Genomic DNA, 27,930 nt, shown 5'->3' on the forward strand with positions numbered 1-27,930 from the left:
TTCCAACTGACATTCTCAAGCCCTGTTTCAAGATGTAAAAAGATAAAACAGCAGAAAAGAAAAGCATCCACTCAGGAACAGAAACAAAGTCTCTAGGAAACTTTCCTTGGTGCGGCTGTAGAAACTCATACTGGGTATGTGCTTGCTTGTTAATCATTAAAAACACTGACAAAGCTATAGAAGCTAATCGGGGACTACACGAGTTTTCAAAGTTCTGATGGAGTTTTGCTTTTCGGTTTTGTTTGGCTTCTATAAAAAAACCCAAAAACCACCTTACCTTGATGGTGAAGAAGTACCATGCAAGTCGTAACAAAGAGGCCTTTGATCATTTTGGGCAGGGGGTTGATGAGGCGACGGAGTAGCCCTTTGATTTCAGAAGCCGAAGTGCCAACTTGAGCTGTCTCCAGTCTGCCTTTGACTGTGCTAAGCAAAGAATGACTGCTTCGGCTTTATTCTTGCTGCTACATGAGGAAGTGTTTACCAAAGGTGTTGCTCAACTTCCAAGTTGCAACAGTGCCACTGCAGGGTAGAACTTCAAGCTGACTTACCTGGGGTCAGTCGACAGGTGACGGATAGTTTCTTGCAAGGCATTTTTCTTGCAAGTGAAAGCCCCAAAGACCAAATTAAATTGGTAATGTCTGAGGTTTTCTTTGGCCTGGATGTTAATAGAACGGGTATTTTATTGGACTTGCCCCCTCCCCACACACCTTTTTTGTTGTTAATGGGACTATTAAATGTAAAGGAAGGGGAAGAGGACAGCAGAGGGTTCTAATTCCTACAATGTTCTGAAAACAACAAATTTTCTAATAAAGTATAGATGAGTTCAGGAAGTATTGTACTAGGTTCTGGTTATATCACCATTTGTTGCTTGGGGGGCAGGGGAATAAACAATGACAACTTCTGAGACACCTTAAATGCTAACAGTTATCATGGTGTGGATTAAAGACTAGTTACATCTGGCAAAGCAAGCTCTAGCCCCCCAAAATCTTATGCCATAATAAATCTTGTCTTCTTTAATGGACCTCTTTGTAGACTTTGCCACAACAGATTCAGCACAATTTTCCCCCTGGAATTTGCTGTTCATGCATTGTGAGTTCCAGTTTCTGTTGATGTGTGTTTTGGGGAAAAGGGAAGGGATTGAGCAATAGACATGAGACGAGTCACACTGAATCATTTGACTGCATCAAGGTGATTTCCCCCAACACCCTCCCTTCCCCCCATCTCCAGCAGAAATCTTGGGTGTTCAGGAGCAGGCTCAGAATTAAAGTGGGTGTGAAAGAATGATCAGCATCTGGATCCTAACAAAGGCAAGGTGAAAATCTCCAGAGAATGGGGGGAAAGAGAGGAAAAGATGAAGATCTAGTTTCAGCTACTTTATATCAGGTCTGCAAACTTGAATCTGTTTTGGTGAGAGAGATTCTTTTGTTCTACGATTGTGTGGTAGTATGGACTTTTTAAACACACACACATGTAAACATTAACAATGGTCTTTTGTTCTAAACATAGGTGGCAGGTTTTGGAAGCAATTTAATGTGTGCTTATTTGAAAGTAAATTTCTCTGAACTGAGTGGGACACTTCTTAGTAAAGTTGCATGGGATTGCACTGTATGTTTATTAAATTGCCTTAGGCTTATAGTTTGGTAATATGTTCTTTTTCTCCAAATCTGATTAATTAATGAGCTATGCAGTTTACTAATCTTTGCTGACAGCCCTACTTTATATGGCTACTTAAGGACATGGCTCACATACATTATGTTTGCTCTTTTATGTATGGTATAATAATAAAGTAAGGCTGTCATCACGCTGCAGTTAACATGGCTGCCAGCAGGAGGCCATGGCAACTCCAGCATAATGACAGACCAGCAGGCCAGTGAGCAAGCAAGCAGGGCAGGTAGCAGGAGGCCCAGGCAAACAGAGCGGCACTTCAGAGAGCAGTTTGGCAAACTACTCTCTGAAGCACCTTCCATCCTCAATTGAACATTGGTGTTTAAAGGAGGATGGGAAGCACTTCAGACAGTGTTTTGCTAAGGTTCTTTTCTTTAATTCTTTAGAAGATTTATAAACTGCCTGATCAAAACTCTCTCCAAGCAAGAAACACATAAAATAGATAACAAACAGTTAAATGCACAAGCCAATTAAACAACCAATGTGTATAAAACATTTCATAATTTATGAAAACAGTGCATATCCCTGTTTATTCTGCTCACATTTTTATTGACATACCCTCCAACATTTCTCAGATGAAAATTGGGACATTTCTCAGTCTCTCACCCCCCCCCCCAGCCTCCTGGACCCTCCAATTTTTGTGCTCCTCACAGAGCATTTCCTATCAGAAAAAGGGCGAGTGCCACCATCACTATGCCAACAGGACACAGCACACATATATTCCACTGTCCTAAGAAAACCCCTTAATCCCTTTATTTTATTTTTTTATAGATTTACAAAATGAAAATAAATAAATTTTAGAAAGCAGCAGGATTAGGCGCGGATGCACAAAGCATATATATATATATATATATATATATATATATATAATATCAAGACTCCTTACACTCTGCTGCACTCCCCCTTTCTTCCCACCCAGGGTGGCCCTGCCCTCTGCCTGCCCCTCAGAGTTGGCACATCATGTGGAGTTGGGCCTTCGCAGTGGCAGCCTCTCCTTCTCCTTGCCCTCTCTCCAGCAGCTGCTATGAGCTGCCCGAGAGCAGAGGCCAGCCGCACCCGTGGAGAGGCCATAGAGAGGCAACAGGATGCTCTCTCACAGCTGCTGCCACATCCACCATTGTCGCTTGGGACAAGTACTGGCTCATCCTGCTCTCCAAGTTTGGTGACAGTGGCAGGGAAAAAAGGGACATTCCAGTATCAAATTGGAAGCCATGATGGTTTTGTAATTCTGGGACTGACCCTGGAAAATCAGGACACTTGGAGGGTATGCAAAGTCTAATCTTGTTGTTCCAGAATGACAGAGCACTTTAATCTACTAGGGTCAAAACGACGCCGTACATTCAAAGAAATCTTAAACTACTTTAACAGTCATAGAGAATTATGGGAACTGAAGTGCTAGGCACTGTCACTCTTTGAGGCCAGCACCTTAACAAACTACAGTTCCCAGGATTCTCTTGGAGTAGCCATGACTGTTGAAGTGTTATAAGAGTGCTTTAAAGGTATGGTGTGGAACTGGTGAAAATAAGGGAGATAGATGCAAGATCAAAATACATGTGAAGAGGAAGAGCCACCATGTTGGGATCTTCAACTTCAACACAAAGGAATTTATATGCAGATATGTGGATAACTGGGGTGGTTTGGATGAGGCAACAGAGCTGGGGGAAGGGCTGCTTAACCCTTTCCTAGGGTAGCAATATCTCCTCCTTTACAGAGGACTTAATTCAAAGGAGTCTAGTTTAAAGATAAATAAGCAAAAGAATGATAAGAGAACCAGTCAGAGGGCCTTGAAATTGCCTGGACAGCAGACTGAGCAGGCACACAGGACCCATGAGCACAGTCTTCCCCCATATGGGGAGGTGTATTATATAATTAAATTATGGTAATTATTTCCAAATTTGTATCTAAATATTTCTAAATTTGCATCTAAATTTGCATCTAGTCTGTGCAAAAGTTATGCAAATCTGTGTCATGTTTATGCTATTTTGGCTGATTCATTTCCTCTTTTGTTGCAAGTTCTGCAGTACAAATATGGGGAACTGCCCATCATATTTTCTAAACAGAATCTGGGCAAATCTTTCCTCTTTTCAACCCCAGGATGGGATGGCAATTCAATAGGCAAGAGTCATGTAATTTTGTCCTCTTGCTGCAGCCAAAGAGGCTGGATGGAGCTCTTCCTGCCTATCAAGTTTCCTTCAGCACTAAATAAACAGGTGATATTTATTTAGGATATTTACATCCCACTTTATAGAGGATCTTAAAGCAGCTTGCTAAATATTCTCAAAAAGAAACCACACTGAGATCTAGTAGATAGTAGGAAAGAAATCTGATCAATTTGATTTGATCCAGCCCTGTTCTTGTTTCTGAAATGGAAGCAACTGTGCATTATTAAATCATTCTTGAATTTAAAACCTTGAGCATAGCACAGTTTGCTGAACATTTATTTCAGTTTTTACTTCCCATCTATGTTAATGATTTTAATGGGGAGGGAAGGGGAGCATGAGCTGAAAAATCTGCAGCATTTTCTAAATTCCACTTTATTCCTCCCTAGTCGGATCTCACCTTGTGTCCAGTAACACACTGCACTGGATCCATCCAAAACCTAGATCCCAAATGGATTTGCCTGATCCGATTGGGGCAGCCCTGAATTACCCTGGGTTAGATCAGGCCCACCTAGAGTTGTCTGGGGCTGTCAAAAGGGGGGATCCTGCCAGAGGGGATGGGAGAAGAAGATGCACAAGCAGCCTAGATATGCCTTCCTCTCCCCATCCTCCCAGCCATGTGCTTAGTCACCATTCAGGGTTTAAACCCAGATTAAGCATGACTCTAAAATAAATGGGGAGATGGAGTTCCAGTCACGAGAAGCCACCACTGAAAAGCTCCAGGACCAGGACCCCACACCACATACTTCATACTGAGTAGGGACCATCAAGAGAACCTCATCTGCTGCTTTCAAATCAGTGGATATTGTCCACTATACTAGACAACACACACGCACACACAAAGTGATGAAGAAGCTGCACAATCAAGAGTAAGATGATACGATACCTGTTTCAGGAAAGCTGCGTCATCTCTCTTCTCATGAAATGATTTCTGTAAACGTGAACATGTTTGTGTCAGTCTACCTACGGAGGTGTTTCTTCTTCATATTAACTCCCATACATATGGTCGACGTTTCATTCTGTTCTCTGGTGAATTTCTGTATTTGGCAAAGCTGGAGGATAATGCCTAAACCCAGTTATGTAGGGGGATGTCCCACTGAATTCAGATGGACCAGTTTCTGAGTAGCCATGCATAAGATCTGAAATTAGTTAATTGAATATTTATAACTATCTTGTTCTGCTGGGGTTGGGAACAGCAAGGGAAAGTGGTGATGAGAACTGTAAATACGATGGCCCATTATAGCTGGTGGCTTTTCCCGTAGACAAATTTATTTATAAGAACTATTTCCAAACGGACTGTTCATTTTAAAAAAGCATGGCAGCAGGCAATAAAATCATGAAAACATCATAAAATCATGAAACACAGAACAGATGACCAATACTGAATTAAATTAATTCTTGAAAAGTGCTTGTTGAAACAGGAATATTTTCAGCAGGCAGTTTGTCCGATTTCAATGGGAACAGTGTTCCAAAGAACTGGTGCCACTTTGCTAAAAGCCTTTATATGCATAGAAATCAAACAAATATATGAGAATGATGGGATAGTCAGGAAGGCTTCACCAGATTATATAGTTATTCGGCTGATGTATAAGGGAGAAGAAGGACCTTCAGGTAACCCGGTCTTGGGCATTTTCTCTCTCTTTATATGCTGACAATAATACATGGAACTGGCAGTCAATGCAGTTTTTAGCACTACTGTAATATTCTGGTAGAAAGAGCAGGTGTCTTTGTTGCTCAGACTGGTGAGCAAGCCTGATACTGATGCTCTTAAATTCTGATTGCCCACTACAGACTATTGCGGCAAAGAGAATTGCTTAGCTGATAAGGTTTATATTCTGAGGTTCTGTCTTTGGCCCAGAACCAAGTGGTGGTGGAGAGGCTAAGCTCCTGCAACTAATAGCAACTGTGTTGAAAAAAAACAAGACCCAGATATTTTTCATACCACTTGGCTTTATTTGGCAATCAGGAACATATCACATCCGCTTTAAAGCTAAAGTCATTTTTGTAGACATGAGTAATAATTCTTTGTACAGTAAAAAAGAATTTGTCAATGTTAGATCAGTGTTGGGCCTCCAGTAAAAACTATGCCAAAATATATCTCAAGTGCATCACCGGTAACACTAAAGGCTTAATTTTTACACAATCTCTCTGCATAATTTCTTTTCTCTAACCAGCCATGCTGGGCTGTTCACCATTGTGCTTCTCAGCTAATGAACAATACCAGAAAATGCACTGTGGAGAGGGGGGGGGATTAGATCCATGACTCACATCTGGTTTTAAACACAGAGAAAATTCAGCATTGCATGATTAAATAGAATCTGTGCATTGATAAAACTAGGGTTTGAAACCCAGAATTATATACTATGGTTGAGTTCTTATAAGGAGTGCCCAAAGCTATTCATTTTATTTTGAAACATTATCAGAAAAACACTCCCTTTCCACTTTGATGATGTTTCAAAAATGTCTTAAAAAATGTTCACCTATTCATTTCGATTGCCTGATTTTGCTCTCAGTTGGCTTTGATTTTCATTAGTGATTTCAAAACATGAATAAATCTGATTCATTGAGTAATGTAGTGTTATTATCCCTGATCAGCTGGAATCAGTCATATGACTGATCAGCTGAGCAGGGCTTTCACTTCCATATAACTATATTCAGGCCTGGTCCACTCATGAGCTGGGAAGAAGCAGCCTTCTCAGGCAGCAGAAGCCCCCATGACTGCTCCTCCACCAGCAGCATCAGCGCCAATTTCTAGCAAAATCTCACAAGATCTCATAGTGTGAGAGATGTCATGCCACGTCTTTGCCAGTGATGGAGGCAACAGGGCAAATGGTGTGGGAGCAGGCCAGTGTGGCAGTGGCGGGGGGTGGTGGTACTTAATGTTTCGCCTCAAGCAGTAAAACAGGACTTTGTGGCCCTAACTATATTTGTCATTCCCAGTGACATTATCATATAAATGCACTTGACTGAATATGTAGCATCATGGTATTCTTTCAGTACGTGATCAATAATTGCCTGGGATTGTCCATTTCACTAATTCCTTGAAGAAGGAGGAAGAAGCGGTCGCTAGGAAGGGTGTGTGTTGATATCGCACAGAAGCAAGAGCAGTTTGGGAGGAAAGGACAGGTAACTAGATTGAGAAAAGGTGAATATTCTGACAATCAAAGTGTCTGAGGGGAAATGTTTCCAATTGTAGACAGCATGGTGGGGTGTCACCGCTCACCTGACCTTTGGTTGGTTACATCACTGCTGCTTCCCGGAAGGTAGAGGGAGAAGAGTGAGGCAGCAGTGAGGCTGGTGCAGTGCAAATGCACCAGCAGAGCCAATGAAGCATTCCTTCTGGTCTGATTGCATCATGCCAACCTTATCTTCCTCCCTGTAAGCACTCCATTGTCTCTTGAGACAGACAAATGCCAACAAAAATGTATTTTTTGTAACTGAAACGACAACTATGTGTCACTTTATTTACAGATATAATACTCTAAAAGATGACATACGTCCATGCTGTGAGTGACAGGATTTATTCCTGCAGTAGATAAAAAAGAATGAACTTTCATCATCCCAGTCTTGTAACATGACTCCCCTGGGATAGGAACAATCTTTGTAGGTGAGTACATTGAGACTTTCTATCCAGATGACGCAGAAAGTTTATTGTCATACAGACTAAGTACCGGTATCTTCAAATGGTTTCTCTCATGCATCCACACACACACATAGAGAAAGAGAGAGGGAAGGAATTCCAACTTTATTCATTTTTATATAGCATAAATGTACCATAAGTGTAGAACATACAGGGTGTAGCATTCAGGAGCACAAGTTATCTGCATTTTCTTTGTAATTCAGCAGATATAATCCACATTGCTGAAATTCTGGATGTATAGTTTACTAAATGAAGAGGTGTTGGATCACCTAGAATCTCAAATCTGTGTGGGTTGACTGTTGTTACTAAGTGAAGGCATTATGAATGTGCTCACAATTCCTCTTGCCTTCTGGCTTCATATTTCCAGAACTTCGGACCTGGAACCAATAATGCTTTCTTTGATAACAATGCCATGCCATGCAAAGGTAAGTAAAGCAACATGTGAGTATGGACTACTGTGGAACTTCCTTTTGGGTAAACATGTAGAGGATTAGGCTATAACCTAGCGGTGTGCATGGCCCTCACGATTCACCTTGTATCCATGCATTTAAAAAGTTGGGATCTCTTTCTAAGTTTCTCTGTGCACTCGACACTTCAATCTTCATTCTTTTCATATGCATTTCCCACCACCTGGTATTCTCAGAAGCATACCACTTCAAATACTGGAGGGTAGTACACAGACATTATATCTAACAGCAGTGAAGACCATTTACTAGATATTTCTGCTCTTGGACTAGATGACTGCCTGCTAGTGCCTTTCACGTGTGGGGGTGCTAAAACAAACACCCCACCACATCTACCCACTAACTTAAGACTCTCTCTCCCGCTCCAGCCAAACAAGTCCCTTCCACCTATTCTACCCATGCAAGTTTTTTGCATCTGCCATCCTCTCGAGCTCCATCTGCTACGTCTTTTGTAAGTTTGCTTTGAAATAGTATTACCTGCTGCATCCCATGACCCATAAACCAAGATGACCTAGGTAACAAACCCAGTCACCAGACCATCCGCAAACCTTTAATCACAGGTCAGGCTTTCCTGTATATCCATGGAGTTAAAATTTGGTATGACCCCTTGTTCCTTCCAATTTTATTCTTAGGTCAACTTCTTGGGCAACTATTTGATATTACCATAATATGAACTGTCTTGCATAAAGATGCATAGATGATTCCAGGGTCATTAAAAAAAAAATCAATGTATTTGAATCATTGCCAACATTATTGCTGCAATGTCCATGCTGGCCTCATAAGTATTTCTTGTAATTTAAAACAGCAACAAACTGTACTTTCACAAGCTAAAGGGGGGAACTTGAAAGTGTCTGGTGCGCTGATAAAAAAAGGAGCAGATCTGGAAACCACAGAAGAACATGTTGCCACAAAGAGCTTTGATGCAATGGAATGTTGTTTTGATATCACTCTCTTACATAAAACAAGACATTACTAGAACTGAAATGGAGAATCTTTGGAAGGTTGTAAACAATATTTGTTTTTGCAATCTATCAAGATAATCTAAGGATTTGCATTTTGCTCCCCATTAAAAATTTCATTGGTTTTACATCTAGCTGAATTTCCCTGTTTATGTAATGTGACCTAAATACATAAACAGAAAATCAATCAAATGTGCATAGATAATTCACTTATCCCTTTTGGTGCTGTATCTCCATGTTGGGTCACGTGGCTCTGCCATTTTGTTTGGCGAATATATATCTAAGGAAACTTTGCAGTCACAGCTGTGAGGTTGAGATAACATGCCAAATAATTCCTGATTTGCCACCAACATGTCACCAAGAGCAAAAATCAAATGCAGGGGTTTCTTCGGCAAAATGTCTGACAAATTTCAAGGAAAATCCAAAGGAATTCTAAGGAGACTTGAGAAATTTCCCATTGGGTCCCCTATACACTTAGGATGCCACCAGATGGAATTAACTACAGTACTTCAGGCACTGGTGACTTAAACATTGGATTACAGCAATGCGGGGCTATCCTTGCACTGGATTAGTGAGCTATGCTTTGTGCGGAAGGCTGCAGCATGCTTGATGGCAGGGGTGAGACCCTGCCACCATATAGCACCTCTGCCTAGAGAGCTGCACTGGTTGTCTGTTTGCTACCAGGACAAGTTCAAGGTGCTACTCACAGCTTAGGACCAGTTTACTTGCAGATTCACCTTAACCTATGTATTGCTCACACGAATGGCAGAACTGGCACTGTTGCAGGTGCCATGTCATACTTATTCTACATTTGCAAGAAAACAACCTTTTAGTGTGGTAGCATCTACACTTTGAACTCTTTGCCTGTTGACATCAGGCAGGGACCTTTGCTGCACTATTTTTGGTGCCTTCTTTTAAAAAACATTGTTTTGGCAGGACTATCTAGACATGTGCTTTATTTCTTTTTAGCTGCTGTTGAATATTTTTAAAACAGTTTTTATTAATAATGTTAATATTTTATTTTCATAGGTGTTTTTATTTTTTAAAGAAATCAAGTGATTTTAAAACTTAAAAAATAAAATAAAATTGTCAGGAGTGTGTTCTAGCCAACCTTACTTGCAGCACACATTTAAGCCATCAACAGCTGTTTATTCTCCTGTCCAGAATCTTGACACCCACACACCCATGATTACCATCAAGTATGGAGGACAGCAGGAATGAGACCATTGGTGCCACCCCCTCAGTCATGTTCTCATCACTGACTCTATCACGTTCAATGTGTTGAAGCCTGGATTTCTGAAGCTGGGAGCTTGCTTCATTTGTGTAGGTTCCCCATGAGATTTAGAACCTTGACCTTCTATGGGTCTGAACTGCATGGGGAGCTTTAAGTGCATGAGTAGTGAAAGCTCTCCACTGCTGACATTCCCTTCCCAACATGTGAAAGGTGATGAAACAGGTATCAAGGATGGACAAAGGGAGTAGGGCCAAACTGCTCATTTCAATCCCCTCCCTTTCATTGCCTGAGTAAGCACACCTGAAGAGGGCTTGAGAATTGGATGTGAACTTTTCAGGATCAGAAACATTTTCTGCTGTATGTTCAGTACACACTTTTTGTAAAGAAGGGGTTCCAGATAAATGCAACTATTGTTTACTAGTAGCTGTTAATAATTATATTTAGGGGGGGGGGATCTAGAGCTGGGCCAAAATGACAAGCCCACATTCACTGCTCTGCTCACTTGGATCTATTCACCTTTCCAATTTGGCCCCCTGAGGGTGGGAGAAAGATCAGGCCCATGCACCAGATCCAGCCCCTCCCTCCTATATTAGTCCCATGTCCATTTCCTATCCTGCAGTCATCATTTTGTCTCATGACTAATATCCATTGATAGACCTATTGTATATGAATTTGCCTGATTTTTTAATCTGATAAGCAATTGCCACATCATCTAGTACTAAATTTCAGACATTTGTTATGCATTTTATAAAGAAATACTTCTCTTTGTATGTCCTGACTCAGAGACAGAGAAGAATGATACATACTGACACCTTTCATAATATCTGTCATTTTCCTCATTTGATTTCTTGTAAAAATGATGTGAGTCTACATGACATGTTCCCATTCCTCCCTCTCCTTTCATTCGTGTCCATTTTGGACACCACAGTACTTCATTAATAAAACTTTCTGCCATTCTTCCTTGAATGAAGATAGTGATGGTAACAATGTTTATTGTCTTCCTTGTTGGTTCCGTTGTCCTCCTTACTGGAACTAGCAGTACAGCTGATACAAGACATAGCGTAAGGATTAGGTAATTTTGCAAACCACTCACGTCATTAGTTCCCATCTGCCTGTTACATCATATGTCCATTGCACTGCTGGAACAAAACATCTTGTGTCCACATAGCACATCTTGTGCTAAAACTTATTCTAAAGGCCTTGAGTCTGGAAAGGAAGGTCTAAGTCACAGATGGAGAACCCTCCAGCTGTTGGACTCCAACTCTTATCAGCCCCAGTCAGCATGGACATCTTTCCGGGATGGTTAAACTGAAACTGACACGGGGACAAATAGAAGAAGACACCTTCACCCCGGTATGGCTCCCCTTCATCACATACACACCCCAACAAGACATTGACAAAAATCCACCAACAGCATACAAATCAATATGGCTAACCTGATCCAAAACACCCACCCACCCCACTCACACATGAAAACAAAGATTACCACACCAATCACAAATGAACAACCACACCCTAGGCCAACCCCAACCTCTCTCACCACCAAAGGAACACAAGTGAACAGCAAAGAACCTGTACAAGCAAGGCTGACACAAATCCCCACATATATTATATAAAATAGAAACATCGCCACTCCACCTCTCCCCCCTCCACCTCCCTCTCCCTTTTCCTCCTCATGTCTCAACAAACAAAACTGATCTGTAAAAAATGTTACTTGAAAAGAGAGAGAGAGGCATTGCTCATACTTTTGTAAACCAAGAAAATCTTTAATAAAAATCTTTCTGGGATGGTGGGAGTTGTGCTCAGCTACATACAGGTCACAGGCCTAGCTAAATCTTGCCTCAAGGTCCTGCTTGGCACTCCTTGCAGAAAGGTGCAGAAATCTCAGTTCTTAAAGAGATAAGCAATGGGGAATTAATATCATGAACCTCTGGCACAAAACAAACCTGTAGCTATGGCTGCACATAATGATTTTTGAAGCCTGCAACAGAATAAGCAGGGGTGGGGATCTCACCCCATTTGACCCAGAGGCCAAATGCAGCAGCCCCTCCCCCCACCCTCTCTATCTGGCCCTCAGGCCATGTCCTTTACCACTCCAGCTTTGCATCCTCTTTGAGCAATTTTGCCTGGGTGGGATGTGTCCTTGTGAGGAAGGCTTTTGCTCACCTGGATGGAGGACAAACCATCCTGTATAAGGGCAAAATTGTACACTTGTAGCCATACCTACTTTTGTGCCTGATCTTGCCCAGCACTGGCATGCGGACCTCAGACTGAGAAGGTTTCCCACTCCTAGAGTAGAGGTTGGCCCCAAATACCTACTCCTCCAAGACAGCTTCACTTGCCCACACATCATCCCCCTGTTGACTGGTATTATTTGGCTTTTTTTGTTTTGACTGCATATTCACAATTTTACTTTACAAAGACCAACCCAAATTGTGGTGGTGGTGATTTGAATTTATGTCCTGCCCTTTCTCCCAAAAGTGCTCAGTCAGCAAACAACAAGTGATAAAGCAATAAAAGCATATTTGAAATATCCTAAACAGAATTCCAATATGGATGCAGACTGGGATAGATCTCAGCTTAAACGGCTTGTTGAAGGAGGAAGTTCTTCAGAAGGTCTGAAAAGACAACAGAGGTGGTGCTTGTCTAATATTAAACGAGAGGGAATTCCAAAGGGTACGTGCAATGACATGGAAGGACTGGTTCTCATACTGTTCACAATGGAACTTCTGATAAGGTGCCACAAGCAAGTGGTCCTCACCTGCAGAATAATCAGCTGGACGATCTTTCAGATATCCCGGTTCCAAGCTGTGTGTGGCTTTATACACCCAAAGCAGCACCTTGAACAGCACCCAGTAGCTAATTGGCAATCAGTCCAAGAATTTGAACTGCATGAAAGTCTGAGAGAACTAGTCCCCCCCCCCCCCGACTATATGGCACTGTATAGCTCACTCCAGAAACACAACCTGTAACAAAGAAAAAATACAAAAAGCAGCATGATCTTAGCAGGTGTGAAGAGTTCAGTAGCCTCATAAGCTGTAACGTCACATACTCTGTTCAGTTGTTTATCTGCATGTTGTTATAGTTTGAAAGCTGAAATAAATAATAAATTACACGCACAAATAATCTCAGCTATGGATAGAGCAAAATTTCTAAACAATTTTTGCAATTTCTAAACAAGTTGCAAAGCTTCTAAACATTTCAATTTTCTTTAGACAATCAATTGTTGCTTCTTCTTTTTTACAGTGGTACCTCTGGATGCAAACGGGATCCGTTCCAGAGCCCCGTTCACATCCTGAGTAGAATGCAACCCACGACTGCGTGTCTGCACGTGCGCAGTTTGCGATTCGCCGCTTCTGCACATGCGCGTGATGTCATTTTAAGCGTCTGCACATGCACGAGTGGCGAAACCCGGAAGTAACGCATTCTGTTACTTCCGGGTCGCCACGGAGCGTAACCTGAAAACGCTCAACCTGAAGCATATTTAACCCGAGGTATGACTGTACTTATCTTTCTCCAATGAGCTCAAAATGGTGTGTATATATTTCTCCTCCCTCCATTTTACCCTCACAACAACCTTGTGAGGTAGATTAGGCTGAGCAACAATGATGGCCTAAGATCATCCAGTGAGCTTCATAGCTGAGTGGGGTTTGATCCCTGGTTTCTCAGGTCCTAGACCGACACTACAACACACTGGATCTCTGAATATAATGGGTAAATTGCATCCATTCATTCATACCATTATCTTCCCCCACCCCAGCTTTGCTTTTTCCAGTTTTGCTTTAGGTCCCAATCCAGCAACTTCATTTGCTATCTTTAACAATGCACTAGGAGATATACCAGCACTGCGATCACTCATGTAGATTTACCCTTTCTGCTTTTTCACATTCACCTTGGAAGCCTGATTTCCTTCTCTTAGCTTAATGTACACACATGCACACGTTCCCCCTTAATGCCCTGCTCCCTAATTATTCTCACAGGTAAAGCTGCTTCTAATCCAATTCCCACAAAGAGAGAAACAAATATTTTTAACCAGCTGGCCTGTCAAAATGTCCTCTTTGATAGATCACATTATTTCCCAACCCACTAGTTTATACACTGAACATTTTGATCTGGTTATCTCACTTCTGCACAGCTGATATAAAAAGTGTTCCACTGTCGAACAGCTCTTACTGTCAGGAAGTTCTTCCTAATGTTTAGGTGGAATCTTCTTTCTTGTAGTTTGGATCTATTGCTCCGTGTCCGCTTCTCTGGAGCAGCAGAAAACAACCTTTCTCCCTTCTCTATGTGACATCCTTTTATATATTTGAACATGGCTATCATATCACCCCTTAACCTCCTCATCTCCAGGCTAAACATGCCCAGCTCCCTTAGCCGTTCCTCATAAGGCATCGTTTCCAGGCCTTTGACCATTTTGGTTGCCCTCCTCTGGACACGTTCCAGTTTGTCAGTGTCCTTCTTGAACTGTGGTGCCCAGAACTGGACACAGTACTCCAGGTGAGGTCTGACCAGAGCAGAATACAGTGGCACTATTACTTCCCTTGATCTAGATACTATACTCCTATTGATGCAGCCCAGAATTGCATTGGCTTTTTTAGCTGCCGCGTCACACTGTTGGCTCATGTCAAGTTTGTGGTCAACCAAGACTCCTAGATCCTTTTCACATGTACTGCTCTCAAGCCAGGTGTCCCCCATCTTGTATTTGTGCCTCTCATTTTTTTTGCCCAAGTGCAATACTTTACATTTCTCCCTGTTAAAATTCATCTTGTTTGTTTTGGCCCAGTTCTCTAATCTGTCAAGGTCGTTTTGAAGTGTGATCCTGTCCTCTGGGGTGTTAGCCACCCCTCCCAGTTTGGTGTCATCTGCAAATTTGATCAGGATGCCCTTGAGTCCATCATCCAAGTCGTTGATAAAGATGTTGAATAAGACCGGGCCCAAGACAGAACCCTGTGGCACCCCACTAGTCACTCTTCTCCAGGATGAAGAGGAACCATTGATGAGCACCCTTTGGGTTCGGTCAGTCAGCCAGTTACAAATCCACTGAGTGGTAGCATAGTCAAGACCGCATTTTACCAGCTTCTTTACAAGAATATCATGGGGCACCTTGTCAAATGCCTTGCTGAAATCAAAGTAGGCTACATCCACTGCGTTCCCTTCATCTACCAGGCTTGTAATTCTGTCAAAAAACGAGATCAGGTTAGTCTGACATGACTTATTTTTCAGAAATCCATGCTGACTATTGGTGATCACAGCATTCCTTTCTAGGTGCTCACAGACAGTTTGCTTAATGATCTGCTCCAGAATCTTCCCTGGTATTGATGTCAGACTGACTGGGTGGTAATTATTTGGGTCCTCTCTTTTCCCCTTTTTGAAAATAGGGACAACATTTGCCCTCCTCCAGTCTGCTGGGACTTCGCCTGTTCTCCAGGAATTCTCAAAGATGACTGCCAGTGGTTCTGAGATCACATCTGCCAGTTCTTTTAATACTCTTGGATGCAGTTCATCTGGCCCTGGAGACTTGAATACATCTAAACTAGCCAAGTATTCTTGTACTATCTCCTTAGTTATTCTGGGCTATGTTTCCTCTGCTGAATCATTTGCTCCAAATTCTTTAGGTCGGGCATTGTTTTCTTTATCGGAGAAGACTGAGGCAAAGAAGGCATTGAGGAGTTCAGCCCTTTCTGTGTCCCCTGTTTGCATTTCACCATCTTCTCCTCTGAGTGACCCCACTGTTTCTTTGTTCTTCCTTTTGCTACGAGCATACCCATAAAAGCCTTTTTTGTTGCTTTTAACCTCTCTAGCAAGCCTGAGTTCATTCTGTGCTTTAGCTTTTCTGACTTTGTGTCTACACGTGCTGGCTATTTGTTTGAATTCCTCTTTGGTGGTTTCCCCCCTTTTCCATTTTTTGTACACATCCTTTTTTAATCTTAACTCAGTTAAAAGTTCTTTAGATAGCCACCCTGGCTTCTTTAGGCACCTTCCATGTTTCCGTCTCATTGGTATTGCCTGACGTTGTGCTTTTACTATCTCTCTCTTAACAAACTCCCAGCCATCATGAACTCCCTTTCCTTTTAGTATTACTGTCCATGGGATCTCACCCAGCACTTCCCTAAGTTTTATGAAGTCGGCTTTCTTAAAGTCAAGAAATTGAGTCCTAGTATGCTTGGCTGCTCCTTTCCGCTGTATAGTAAACTTCAGAAGAGCATGATCACTCGCGCCTAATGATCCTTCCACTTCTACCCCACTAACCAGGTCATCAACATTGGTTAGGACCAGATCTAAAATGGCTGTTCCTCTTGTTGCTTCTCCCACTTTCTGGACAATGAAGTTGTCTGCAAGGCCAGTGAGGAATCTGTTTGACCTTATGCTCTTGGCTGAGTTTGACATCCAACAAATATCCGGGTAATTGAAGTCCCCCATTACTACTATCTCCCTTCCTTTTGCATGCTTGGCCATCTGTTCCAGGAAGGCATCATCTATGTCCTCCGTTTGGCTTGGGGATCTATAGTAAACTCCCACAATGAGGTCACTGTTATTCTTCTCTCCCTTAATTTTGACCCAAATGCTCTCACTTTGGCTTTGAGGTTCTAAATCTTGGATCTCTTCACAGGTATACACATCCCTGACATATAACGCCACTCCTCCTCCTTTCTTGTCTGGTCTGTTTCTCTGAAATAGATTGTATCCCCCCATTATTACATTCCAATCGTGGGACTTATCCCACCAGGTTTCAGTGATGCCTATTATGTCATATTTAGTTTGCTGTACCAAGAGCTCAAGCTCATCTTCTTTATTTCCCATGCTTTGCGCATTAGTGTACAGACATTGAAGTCCATTAATCATTCCCCCGGGTCTCTTATTTAAGGATTTTGTCCTCCCACCACTAGGTCTGCGTGCTGTTTGCTCCATTTGGTCTATGACATTTGGATGATCATCTTCATCAGTTGATAGACTCCTACCTTCAGGAGCACTGTCACTCTAACCACTATACCACATTGGCACATTCTAACCACTACACTGTATACAGAAGCCAACAGGATTGATACTTTCTGCAACTCTGGTGGTGGGATCATGTCCTCTTTTACACTTGAGGGCAACAAACTAATTTGGAGGAATAGTTGTGGGGTTCAGGAGAAACGGGATGGGGGGCTTCCACCACTGCTCCTTAGCCTTTGCCACCTGAGGCGGTTGCTCCACTCTGCCTCTCAGTTTAAAGAAGGAGGAGAAGCTGCTGTCCCCTGTCAAAGTCAGCCCCCATAAGCATATCTATTTTAGGATTCCCATGGATGTCCCTCATTCTATGGCTGGTGAATGGACCCACTGGAATGGAATAGCATCTGTAGCTCAGCACTAGCTAAAATCTCACCACAGCTATGAGCTCATGAAGTGGCCTTAGCCAAGCCGCCGTTCTCTCTGACTCAGCTCCCACAACTGTAGTATTGCTCTAACAGTACAAGCCTATCTTACTGAAACCAGGAAGAGAGATAAAATTCATAGAATGCTTAGCATATTACATAACACAGAAAAGCACATCCGCCAAGTACTCCCTCCATTATTTGGGAAGGGCAGAGCTTCTGTTTCTGCTTCCATTCCCAGCATTTCTAGGAAAGGCAAGAAACCTTGGACAGTTGTTGCCAGTCAGAGTAAAGAATACTGAGCTAGACGGATCAATGGTCTGACTCCTGTGTGCCATTATAAAGCAGAACTAGAGAAAGTACTTCATTTACCAGTTACTCCATACTCCACTTGCCCTTCAATAGAATTTGAGTAATATGTGAATATGTGTTACTGGTCAATGTGTATATTCCTCCCACCTCTACTGTCACAGCCAAGAACCATCAATGGGCTCTCCTTGCACATGTGCTCGAGAATCTGGACACCATTTGCCCCAATTTACCTATTGTCCTGACAGGGGATTTTAATGCCCGCCTAGGCCAAGGACAAGAAGTATATACAAAAGCTTGGGAGATCTTGGACTCTACTGGTCTTCCTGACTTCTGCTTATGGGAACGGGAATCATGGGACTTAGAAATCAACCTTGCGGGCTTACAGCTTACCAAGCTGACTACCACCAGGGCTTTGGTGTGGCTTAATGGGCTGCCAGACTGGGAAGGCTCTGGGAATTTTACTTTCCTCTCCCCACAAGGAAATAGTGTAGTAGGCTATATTCTGGTCCCCACTAAATTGCTGCCTCTCGTGGCAGAGTTCCACATAGGTGATCCTATGCTTAGTGACCATCTCCCCCTTCAATGTAAACTTGTCTTTCCAGCAAGAGTGCCAGAATATATAATCAATCCACTCCCCCAGGTACTGCGTCCTCAGTACATAAGGATTCGAACTAACGAGCATACACTATCATCTTTCCAAACCTTGATGTATTCTGATCGTGTGACTCACTTGATCTCGGTAGGGAGTGGTGAACTTTCTCCAGCAGCTAGAGCCACTTGGTTTGAGGAGCTTATGGACATCCTAATAACCGAATTCCCCCATTCACACTCACACAGTCCACCTAAGAAACTGGGGTTTGGCGAGTGGACTGATAACGAAATCAAAAGCATTAAAGTAGAAGTTAGGAGAATCTACAGAGAGTCTAGAGAGGCAGGCAGCTCCCGATTGCCTGATACATATTTCGTGAGAACCAGGCAACTCAGGGAGTCTATCCAGCTTAGCCAGGTAAGATACAACCAGACTTGGTGGGATTCGCTGCTTTCAGCCATGCTTACCAATGATCATAAAAATTTTTGGAAGGTTATTGCAGACTCCCCACAGACACAAGAGCACTGACTGACATTGATTCCATCTATGCTATGGGTAGAGCATTTTAAGGCAATCTTTTATGACGATTGTGGGTGGATGTCAGGGTTTACCTAGTCAGTGGAATGAGTGCAGGCAGCCTTTCTATTTAAGATTTTCACTGTCCCATGCTGTGTACCATACGCAGCCCTGTGTCTAGAGGGAGGCCAACATAAGCTAGAGACAGTTGCCTGGATGAGTTTTCTTTTATGCTGGCTAAACATTTGTTTTTCAGCAGACAAAGATACTTTACTTAGTGAAGTTCTGTCAGACTCCTTCCCTTCCCCAGGGCTACAACTGTTTTGCACAACTTGGGCTTTCAGAGGATCTCCTGGGCGCTGTGGCTTTTCCAATCGCCAAGGCCATGTTAAAAACTAGGCTGTGGGACATAGATCGCCAGGAACTAATCTCAGCTGTGGAAAAAACATGTTCCCCTCTTTACTTTCAACTCTCTTGGGCGCGAGAATTTAACCTTAATTATTTGCAATTTTTGTTTAACCCGCAAGAACGAAGGGCTTTTTTGTTGGCTAGGTTCAATTGTAATCCTTCTAACCTCCTTTGGGATAGGTTTGCGGGTTTGGCAGAAGGAGATAGGATCTGCCCATGTGATGCCCACCTGGTGGAAACTCTAGCTCACACATGGCCCTTAAATGTAAAATGTATGATGATCTCTGCCAACAATTCTTAGACCATGGAAACCAGAGACAGAGGTTATACACTTCTTATTCCAGGGGAGAGACCAGGAGCTCACCAAGACAGTAGCTAAGTTCCTGTATTTGATTTTCTGCCGCCGAAGTACGCTACAGGACCCTGCCTTTGCTGGAGTCCCACAGAGGTAAAATAGATTGCTCACCTCTTCTTCTCTTTGGCAAATGACTGTACTGTTGAAATGGCGATGAGATCACATTGGCCTATTTATTCTGAATGTTTGTAAGTTATGCCAATAAAGGTTTGATGATGATGATTTTCCTCGATCAAGTGATGGAGGATACCAATGGTAGAAAAAGGATGCAAAGCTTTGAGCAAACATCCACCTTCCATCTGGTGGAGAACAGTATGGAACCTAAAGGACCACATCCAGCTAAAGTTAGCCTTGTTTAAATTCCCCTAAAATCAAAATGGGGCTGTAGTGAATTCTACCTCTTGTTGATTGCCATGAGATTTTGTTGCAGGTAACTTTAGTCCAGTTGGGACCAAAGTAATTGGCCCCCGACTGGCTGACTCCAAAGTGTTTTGATACAACATTAATGCTGCATAAGCCTTGGGCCAACTTTAGACAGCTGAGGAGGATACCAGAAACAAGTGAAAACATGAGTGAAATGTGGTTTCAAACATTCCTCATATCACACACATAAATCTACTTGGCATGACTCTCCTTTTGTCTGTTTCTTTGAGTTCAGAATCAGATCTTGGCAGGAGGCCAAGCAAAACAATTATGAAACAATTATCAAGCTTTCGCTGAAGTGAATTATTATTATGGATTCCCTTCTTAAGGATGCAACCTTTCTCCTTGAAAGGCTATTATATTACAGTACTGAGACCAGCACCTTCTTTTAATAACTAATACATCTTCTGTGTGCACACCCATACCTCAAACACAAAAATGTTTTTGTCTAAAGAAAGCCAGCACTGGAGGGCCAGCTCAAGACATTCTGCTGCCTGAGGCAAAGAACAAGGTAGTGTCTCCAGTGCCGGATTACCAAAGAGGCAGAGTCGGCACCAGCCTTTTAGGGGCCCCACAACAACAGATCAAAATAATATTTCTTTGATCTTGAAAGAAAATTACAAAAATATATTAGCATATAATTTGCAAGACACGCCCCCCCCCCAAATGGACTGCCTAGGGGTATCCCCAGGGATTAATCTGGCACACTGTCTTCTACCATTGCATGTACAAAAGTCAACCAACTGGCAATGACATGTAATAAGGCTACATCCACTCCATACATTGAAAGCTGTATCATACCCGTCATGGTTTCCCTCAAATGATCTAGAGCAGGTTGTTTGTTAAGAGTGCTGAGAGATGCAAGGTGACTCCTATTCCCCTCATAGAACTACAATTTTCATAGTGGTTTAACCTTTAACCTCTCTTTGCAGTGAATTCTGGGAATAGTAGGTCTGTGTGGGGTCTCTTAATATCAGCCTGAGCCAGAAAAAATTGCATGATCTTTTTAAAAATCCAGGTCTTCACCACTCAGCTGAAGCACACAGTGATGGGGCCTGGCAACGCACAAGGTAGGTGCCTCATTAGAAATGTCCTCTCCCTGGTTGACTCGTCTTGCCTCTTGCCATTGAGGAATTTGAGGCAGGTTCTCAAATCATTATCAGGAGTGCAGAGAGACTGAGGACCACAAACAAAAAGGAAGTCCAGATCCTAAGCCAGAGGTTCCCAAACTGTGGTTTGTATGCCATCAGTGGACCACAAGCTTCATTCAGGTAGTCTGTGGTTATGGCACATCTATTAGATTAAATATTGATTGTTCATGGTATTTGTATTCCTTCTTATATTTCATTATGTTACTATTTGAATTCTATATGAATTCTATGAAATTCAAATTATTATATGATAGAATACAATTCAATTCTAATATAATATAATATAATATAATATAATATAATATAATAGCAATTAAAATGCAATTAAAAACCATACAGGATCTAGCACAGTGCATTGCAAGACTCTGCAATTTTCAAATGATTGCTGGGGTAGTGAGCATGTAAGTCATTAAGGGTTTTAAAGGTTAAGACTAGCAACGAACACTCCACAATAACATCAGACCCATCAAAATTGTAGAGAGTACTCTGCAAATGAGGGATGCGGGTAGCGCTGTGGTCTAAACCACAGAGCCTAGGGCTTGCCGATCAGAAGGTCGGCGGTTCAAATCCCCACTATGGGGTGAGCCCTGACAGTACCGCTCCGGCGGAAAGGTAAACGATGTTTCTGTGCTCTGCTCTGGTTTGCCAGAAGCGGCTTAGTCATGCTGGCCACATGATCCGGAAGCTGTACGCCGGCTCCCTCGGCCAGTAAAGAAGAAGAAGAAGAAGAAGAAGAAGAAGAAGAAGAAGAAGAAGAAGAGGAGGAGTAGTTTGGATTTGATATTCCGCTTTATCACTACCCAAAGGAGTCTCAAAGCGGCTAACATTCTCCTTTCCCTTCCTCCCCCACAACAAACACTCTGTGAGGTCAGTGGGGCTGAGAGACTTCAAAGAAGTGTGACTGGCCCAAGGTCACCCAGCAGCTGCATGTGGAGGAGCGGAGACGCAAACCCAGTTCCCCAGATTACGAGTCTATCGCTCTTAACCACTACACCACACTGGCTCTCAAGATGAGCAAGATGAGCGCTGCATGAGATAAGATAAAGCAAGATGAGCGCTGCAACCCCAGAGTCGTCACGGGGATTCGAACCGCCGACCTTCTGATCTGCAGGCCCTAGGCTCTGTGGTTTAACCCACACGCCACCCGTGTCCCTGAGAATTGTTAGGCGACCCCTATTTCCCTCATGAAGTTAAAATTCCCAAAGTCCCTTGGTCAGTTATAATAATAAATATAGTTGGCGCAAATATGGAATATATTTTATGTCACTCATACTTTAAAAAAAAATTTCTATGATTATTAAGATTATTTTATTATCTTGTCATTCTTCCTGGTACTGTGAGTGTTTTTAAGTATAGATAGGGTGAACCTTTGCATCTTGCTTCTCTCTTAGGGTCACTTGCTTTTAAGGAACAGGCTGGTGCTGTGATGTTTATATTGTAACAATATGTATGAAATCTTTTATATGTATATATATAAATTTATCAATAATGATAATAACAGAGAAACTTAAACTTAAATAAATGACCAGCATCTCAGAGCTCTTATTTGGTCCATCTTTTCTGAACCTGTTTACTCTCCATGATTCACAGGAACCCCAGAGCTGTACAAAGAATGATATATGGGACACATGTCACCAAGCTTGATTAATCTTCATTGTCCTTAATCAAACCCCTCAAAGTACCTCAAAAACATCTCCCTGAAGTTACCCCCCTGCTCTTTGCTGCATCACACAGATCACTCTCCCTGGAACATTCATACCTGAACAGTGTGTTTGCATCCCACACTGACCTGTCGCCATTTCAAGTGGCCTCTGTGACCAGGTCTCAATTGCATTGCGAGGGATGAGCAGCCCATACCCAGGGCAGCAAACCAGAACACAATATTCGATGAAGAAGACATCCCTGACAGCTAGGTGTCTGCTTTGCCTTATTAATGGCCTTCTTCAAACACTGCAAAACAGATCGGCATGGCACTGCCCTCCTTTCACCTTGCAAAAGGTGAACACCTGAATTTCTGTACCCCTGTCTTATGGTTTGTCTTATGCCCACTAAGACCAGGGCCTTTAGTTTGGTGTAGGTATTAGGGTGGGGAGGATTCAATTAAGTTTGCATTTAAAGCCAAAACTATCAAATTCACAATTTTTGAATCAATATGGCTACCAAAACACACAGCCATCCTTCCAAATTCCCATTTCTCTGAACTCTGAAATGCAGTTATCCAGCCAGTGTTTACAAAAATATATAGGCTGGGAGAAAGTCCACATAAAAATGAATGCATTATTGAAAATAACACAGAAAAATGCATTGTATTAGGAGACATTTCTTGGAAAATGTGCACATTAGTCACATTAGGAGAAATTTGCTGGTGTATTTTCATGAGGATTTTTTAAAAAACAACAACAACAAACAATCTAGTCCATCAGACAGTGTGAACTTCTTCACTGGAGGTTTTAAACAGTGGTTGGATGGCCATCTGTCAGGCATTCTAGATTGCCTTTGGGGTCCCTTCCCTATCATTCTATGATACTATCATCCCGGTCCAAGAGACTAATGTGGTCCTCCATGCCTTTTGATCTGGCCTTTGGGATTCTCCTCAGGCTACACACCCTCCCCAGCCACAACCCTCACCAGCCTTGCTTTGCCTGCCTGGAACGTGCCCTTGTACACAAACAGTGCTACTTGCTTGCCTGGATGGATGGAAGATAGAGAAGGATGTGTATGTGTGTGTGGAAATCAATCTACTGTACTGTACAAGGGAAAAATTCACATTCATTGATCTGTCCACTTTTGCCTCTAGCCCCAGCCACCCCTGGCATATGCCCCCCCAAAGGTTTCTGAGAAGGAAAGGTTGCTCCTAGCTGTGGGCTTGATGTGAGGACTAGTGATTAACTTCTAAAAGCCCATGCTGAAACTGGGGCCAGTTGCATCCTGTTTCTTAATCTTTAATATTTGGCATTCTTGTTCATTCTTGTTCATGCTTTGAAGGAAACGTCCTCTGCACAAAGCCACAGGCACTCCCAATCTATATTTCTTCACGTGTCCCAGGACTGACCCCTTCTTCAGAGTAATCCCTAATTGGGAGACCCTGTCACCCCCTTTAGGACAGAAGGACATTCTCTGAGCTTAGTGGGTAGTTTAGTTACACACCCAGCTTTGAGCAAGAGTTGAATTGATTTGCCAAAAATAAGCCTTAGGAACACATAAGCTTCTTTCCCTCAACTAAGAGGAAATAATACAGCAATTCAAGTGTTCCTGCATTGCAACTGAGTTGGCATGAACGGCATGTAATGTGATGGAGTCCAAGCTGGGTGGAACTCTCTGCCCAGAGTGCTTTGTTTGCTTCTCTTCCTACTGGCTTTCCATCTGCAGATGAACTTTTTTCTTTCAAAGAGTATTTAAATGATGTTTAAATGGTGCTGTCTTTTGCCTTATTCCTTGTTCTGCCCACCTGCCTTCCCTAAGATGTGGTGATGACCACCTACTTGGATAGCTTTAAAAGAGGATTGGACAGGGCTCTTCTTCCGTTTTCATTTCCTACATGATATTTCATTACCAGGGCCAACACAAGACATTTGGGCAGCTGAGGTGAACCACAAAAGAGTGCCTCTCCACCAAGGAATAAGGGGTGAGTGAAGATCTACATCAGGAACAAGGGTGAGAGGAGACCAGCAGCACCTATTCACCAAGAGGTGGCTGCACTGGTGGCATTGGAAGGGGCTGCCAAGGAGATGACAGATCCGGCCTCCAAGAAGCACGCCGCAGATGACACTGCTACCACAGCAGCAGCAGAAGAAGAAGTAGCAGCAGCAGCAGCAGCAGCAGGCAATGCATTAGTTAGACACCAGATCTGCTGCCTCTGTGGGTTCTGCCACCTGAGGCACTCACCTCACCTTGCCTCATGGGTGGGCCAGCACTGGATATTACACAGTTCTCCAGCCAAAGAACATGTTAAAAATGTGAAGGGAAATAATGTACAAAATGCACTGCATTAGATAAAACTGCTTGCAAACATATGCATTTTAGGCAAAATAAAACAAATGCTGATAAATTTTCATGGGGACATTGATTATTATTATTTTTTATTGGAAACTGATGTGAAAATGTAGTGAATTGAACTAAAGTAAAATGAGAAGCTAAGATAGACTGAAATTGAAAGGTTCATCCATCCCTGCCTGTGACCTTTCAGATGTTGAAACTATATTATTGTGAGTGCCCAAGCACCCATAGCCCCCTGGAGTTGGCTTTTATGTCCCATCATCTCTGACCAATGCTAGATGCTGATGATGGGATTTGGAGTGCAAGAACAACTCAATGGCCACAGGTTTCCCATCACTTCCTCACGTGCACCCAGCAGTTCTGCAGTTAAGCTCTGGGTAACAGGGCTCCCCAGTGTTTACCCACCAAATCAGCATTCACTGTCTCAGTCAGTCATCCCTATCCTGGTGTCATTCAGCTGTTTTGGACTGGAATTCCCACTAGTTCCTGCCAGCTGTTGTAGTAACACCCAAGTCAGTTGAGACCAAGGCACTGGGGAAGGGAAACAGAATCCTTCTGCCAAATGCCTGCTGTTCCCTAAAGCTGCAACCAAACATATCATAAGGGCAGACCAGTATGTGTATCTGAAATGGAAGAGTCATATATTGGGTCTTTTACTTTTAAAGGTGGTTAAATAGCATCTGCACACATGCTCAGCAATTTGGATAAGGACCATGGCAACGAGGGACAGGCCAATGGACGTTTCCTCTACAGCTTTTCCTCAAAGATCAACTTTGGGGTGCATATCTGGTTTGGCCTTCTCTGGGTGACTGAAACCACATTTTGGAGCAAAATAAACTGAAGTTCCCTCATCCATCACATAATTACAAGGCACCCCTGCATGATGTAGCTTTCACAACCTTGCCTGTTGGGGGGGCCATGGTGTTTCCTGCTGCACTGTGGCCTTATGTAATCTCATGAAACCTTTACTTATCATTGTCACAACCTCTTTTTATAATCTAATCACCACCTCTTGAAGAGCCAAGAGTTCCACTAATGGGGCAGCTCTAATCTTGGAAGAATGGATAGAGATAATCTACCATGGCAAATTCCATCTGTGTCAAATATCTGTAATGAAGAACCGTTCAGTGTGACAGACGTTCACATGGTGCATACCAGGAAATTATATTAAATGTGGGAAAAGAGGGAGAGAGAAAAGGGGTTGCAGCCATCACTGGGCACCTGGCAAGGCCCACTCCACTGCAGGAGACCCACTGGAATAAGCTCCCAGGCCAGTTTTAAGGTTCTTGTATTAATCCGCAAGGCCCTTAAAAACTTGGGTCCAGCATATGTGAGGGACCACCTGATCCCTTATGTCTTGTCAATCAAAACCAAACCCAACCAGGAGCCCTCTGGTTCTGCTCCTCCTCTTTGAGTCATTCACCTAAGCATGGTGGGAAGAACATCTTTTGCTTACCATGCCCTTCCTCTTTGGGTGATTCTACAGGTTGATTCCAGGGGGAGAGATCTAGTGCATGGACAGTGAGAGCAAAATTGAAGGGGTGGTGGGTCCACTCAGGAAACAGGAACATAAGAAGCTGACTCATGCTGAGTCAGACAATTTCTTTATCGGGCTCAGTGTTGTCTACTCTGACTGGCAGTGGCCCTCCAGGGTCTTCCTAGCTCTATCTGGAGACACTTCTGCATGAACAGAAGATTCTCTATGGTTGGGCTATGGTCCTTTCCCAAAGGACAAGGGCCCAGTGAGTATCTTTCGCAAGGTCTCTCTAAAACTTGGAGCTGCCACTATTAGTTATGGAGATGAAAGCTAAGACAGACATGCAGAATCGCTACATAATGTGCTATAGCTGAAATGCTCTACAAATGCAGACTGCTAGAGGGAGGAGATTGAATGTTTGGATACTTCCCCCACAGTAAATGGTTCTTGACCACATACACAGCTTGCATGTCAAGGAGGAGGAAGTAGGTAGAGATGAGCATTTCCTAGATCAGTTTTAGACTGGCTGTCAGCAAAGTTTCCCAGCTCCCCTCCAAATGTCCCTTTCTCTGGAGAACATACTGGGAAGTGAGGGTGGCATGGGGGCAGCTGCAATGTGGGTGGTGACTGAGAGGAGTGCTGCACTGCTGCAGTGAGCAAGCTGCCCTTTAAATTTCCCAGGGCCCCCTACTTGGCATTGCTTCAGAGTGATGCTATATCAATAACATTGAGGAAGGATCAGAGAGATGGTTTTAAATTATTGATTGATTGATTGATTGATTGATTGATTGCTAGCTGCAACTGCTCAGAGCTCCTCTTGGCACTCAGGGAGAATTGAGAGGTGGGATTTCCAATGTGTGAACCTCCCTGAGATCTCTTGATGACGGGTGGTATATAAATTTAATAAATAATAATAATAAATATTGTTCTGCTTTGTAGAAGCACTTCATCAGGAGACTTTGGGAAGAAATAAGCTGACAATAAAGGATGGATAAATCTGCCAATTTCAATTTCTTGAATTCAGTTCGCCATATGTCCCCATCAGTTTGCAAACTGCTTTTTAAAAATCCTCATAAAAATTTGGGAGCATTTTAGTGTGCATTTCTCCAAACATATATTTTTGCAAGCAACTATCCTTAACATAATGCATTTGTACAAATTCACATACACACACACATATGTATATTAATATATGCATTTTTATGTGAACCTTCTCCTAGTACAGTG

At 42.7% G+C, this 27,930-nt stretch overlaps 1 protein-coding gene and 2 long non-coding RNA genes across 17 annotated transcripts in view; 1 reads left to right on the forward strand and 2 right to left on the reverse strand.

Moving 5' to 3' along the window:
* Positions 1-437, reverse strand: part of ADAM28 (ADAM metallopeptidase domain 28) — a 74,989-nt gene extending 74,552 nt beyond the window's left edge. The window contains exon 1 of the mRNA XM_080982371.1: positions 278-437. Within this exon, the coding sequence (XP_080838497.1) occupies positions 278-329 (52 nt within the window). The 5' untranslated portion in view covers positions 330-437. The remainder of the gene's footprint in view (positions 1-277) is intronic.
* LOC308463892 lies at positions 1-27,587 on the forward strand. 8 transcript variants are annotated; one of them, XR_013979789.1, is made up of 6 exons: positions 120-134; positions 1,228-1,383; positions 6,822-6,969; positions 7,296-7,431; positions 21,098-21,149; positions 24,787-27,587. It is a non-coding gene; the product is annotated as an uncharacterized lncRNA (long non-coding RNA). The 8 variants fall into 8 exon arrangements; XR_013979787.1 differs by lacking the exons at positions 21,098-21,149; positions 24,787-27,587 and adding an exon at positions 13,368-13,391 and having other exon boundaries at positions 1-134; positions 1,228-1,407; XR_013979788.1 differs by lacking the exons at positions 21,098-21,149; positions 24,787-27,587 and adding an exon at positions 13,368-13,391 and having other exon boundaries at positions 1-134.
* LOC308463870 overlaps positions 1-27,930 on the reverse strand; it is a 439,765-nt gene that overhangs the window by 214,449 nt on the left and 197,386 nt on the right. The gene's annotated exons all lie outside the window — the stretch shown is intronic.

Source organism: Podarcis pityusensis, assembly GCF_964106645.2.
Source record: "Podarcis pityusensis genome assembly, chromosome: 15".
In the NCBI taxonomy this organism is placed as follows: Eukaryota; Metazoa; Chordata; class Lepidosauria; order Squamata; family Lacertidae; genus Podarcis; species Podarcis pityusensis.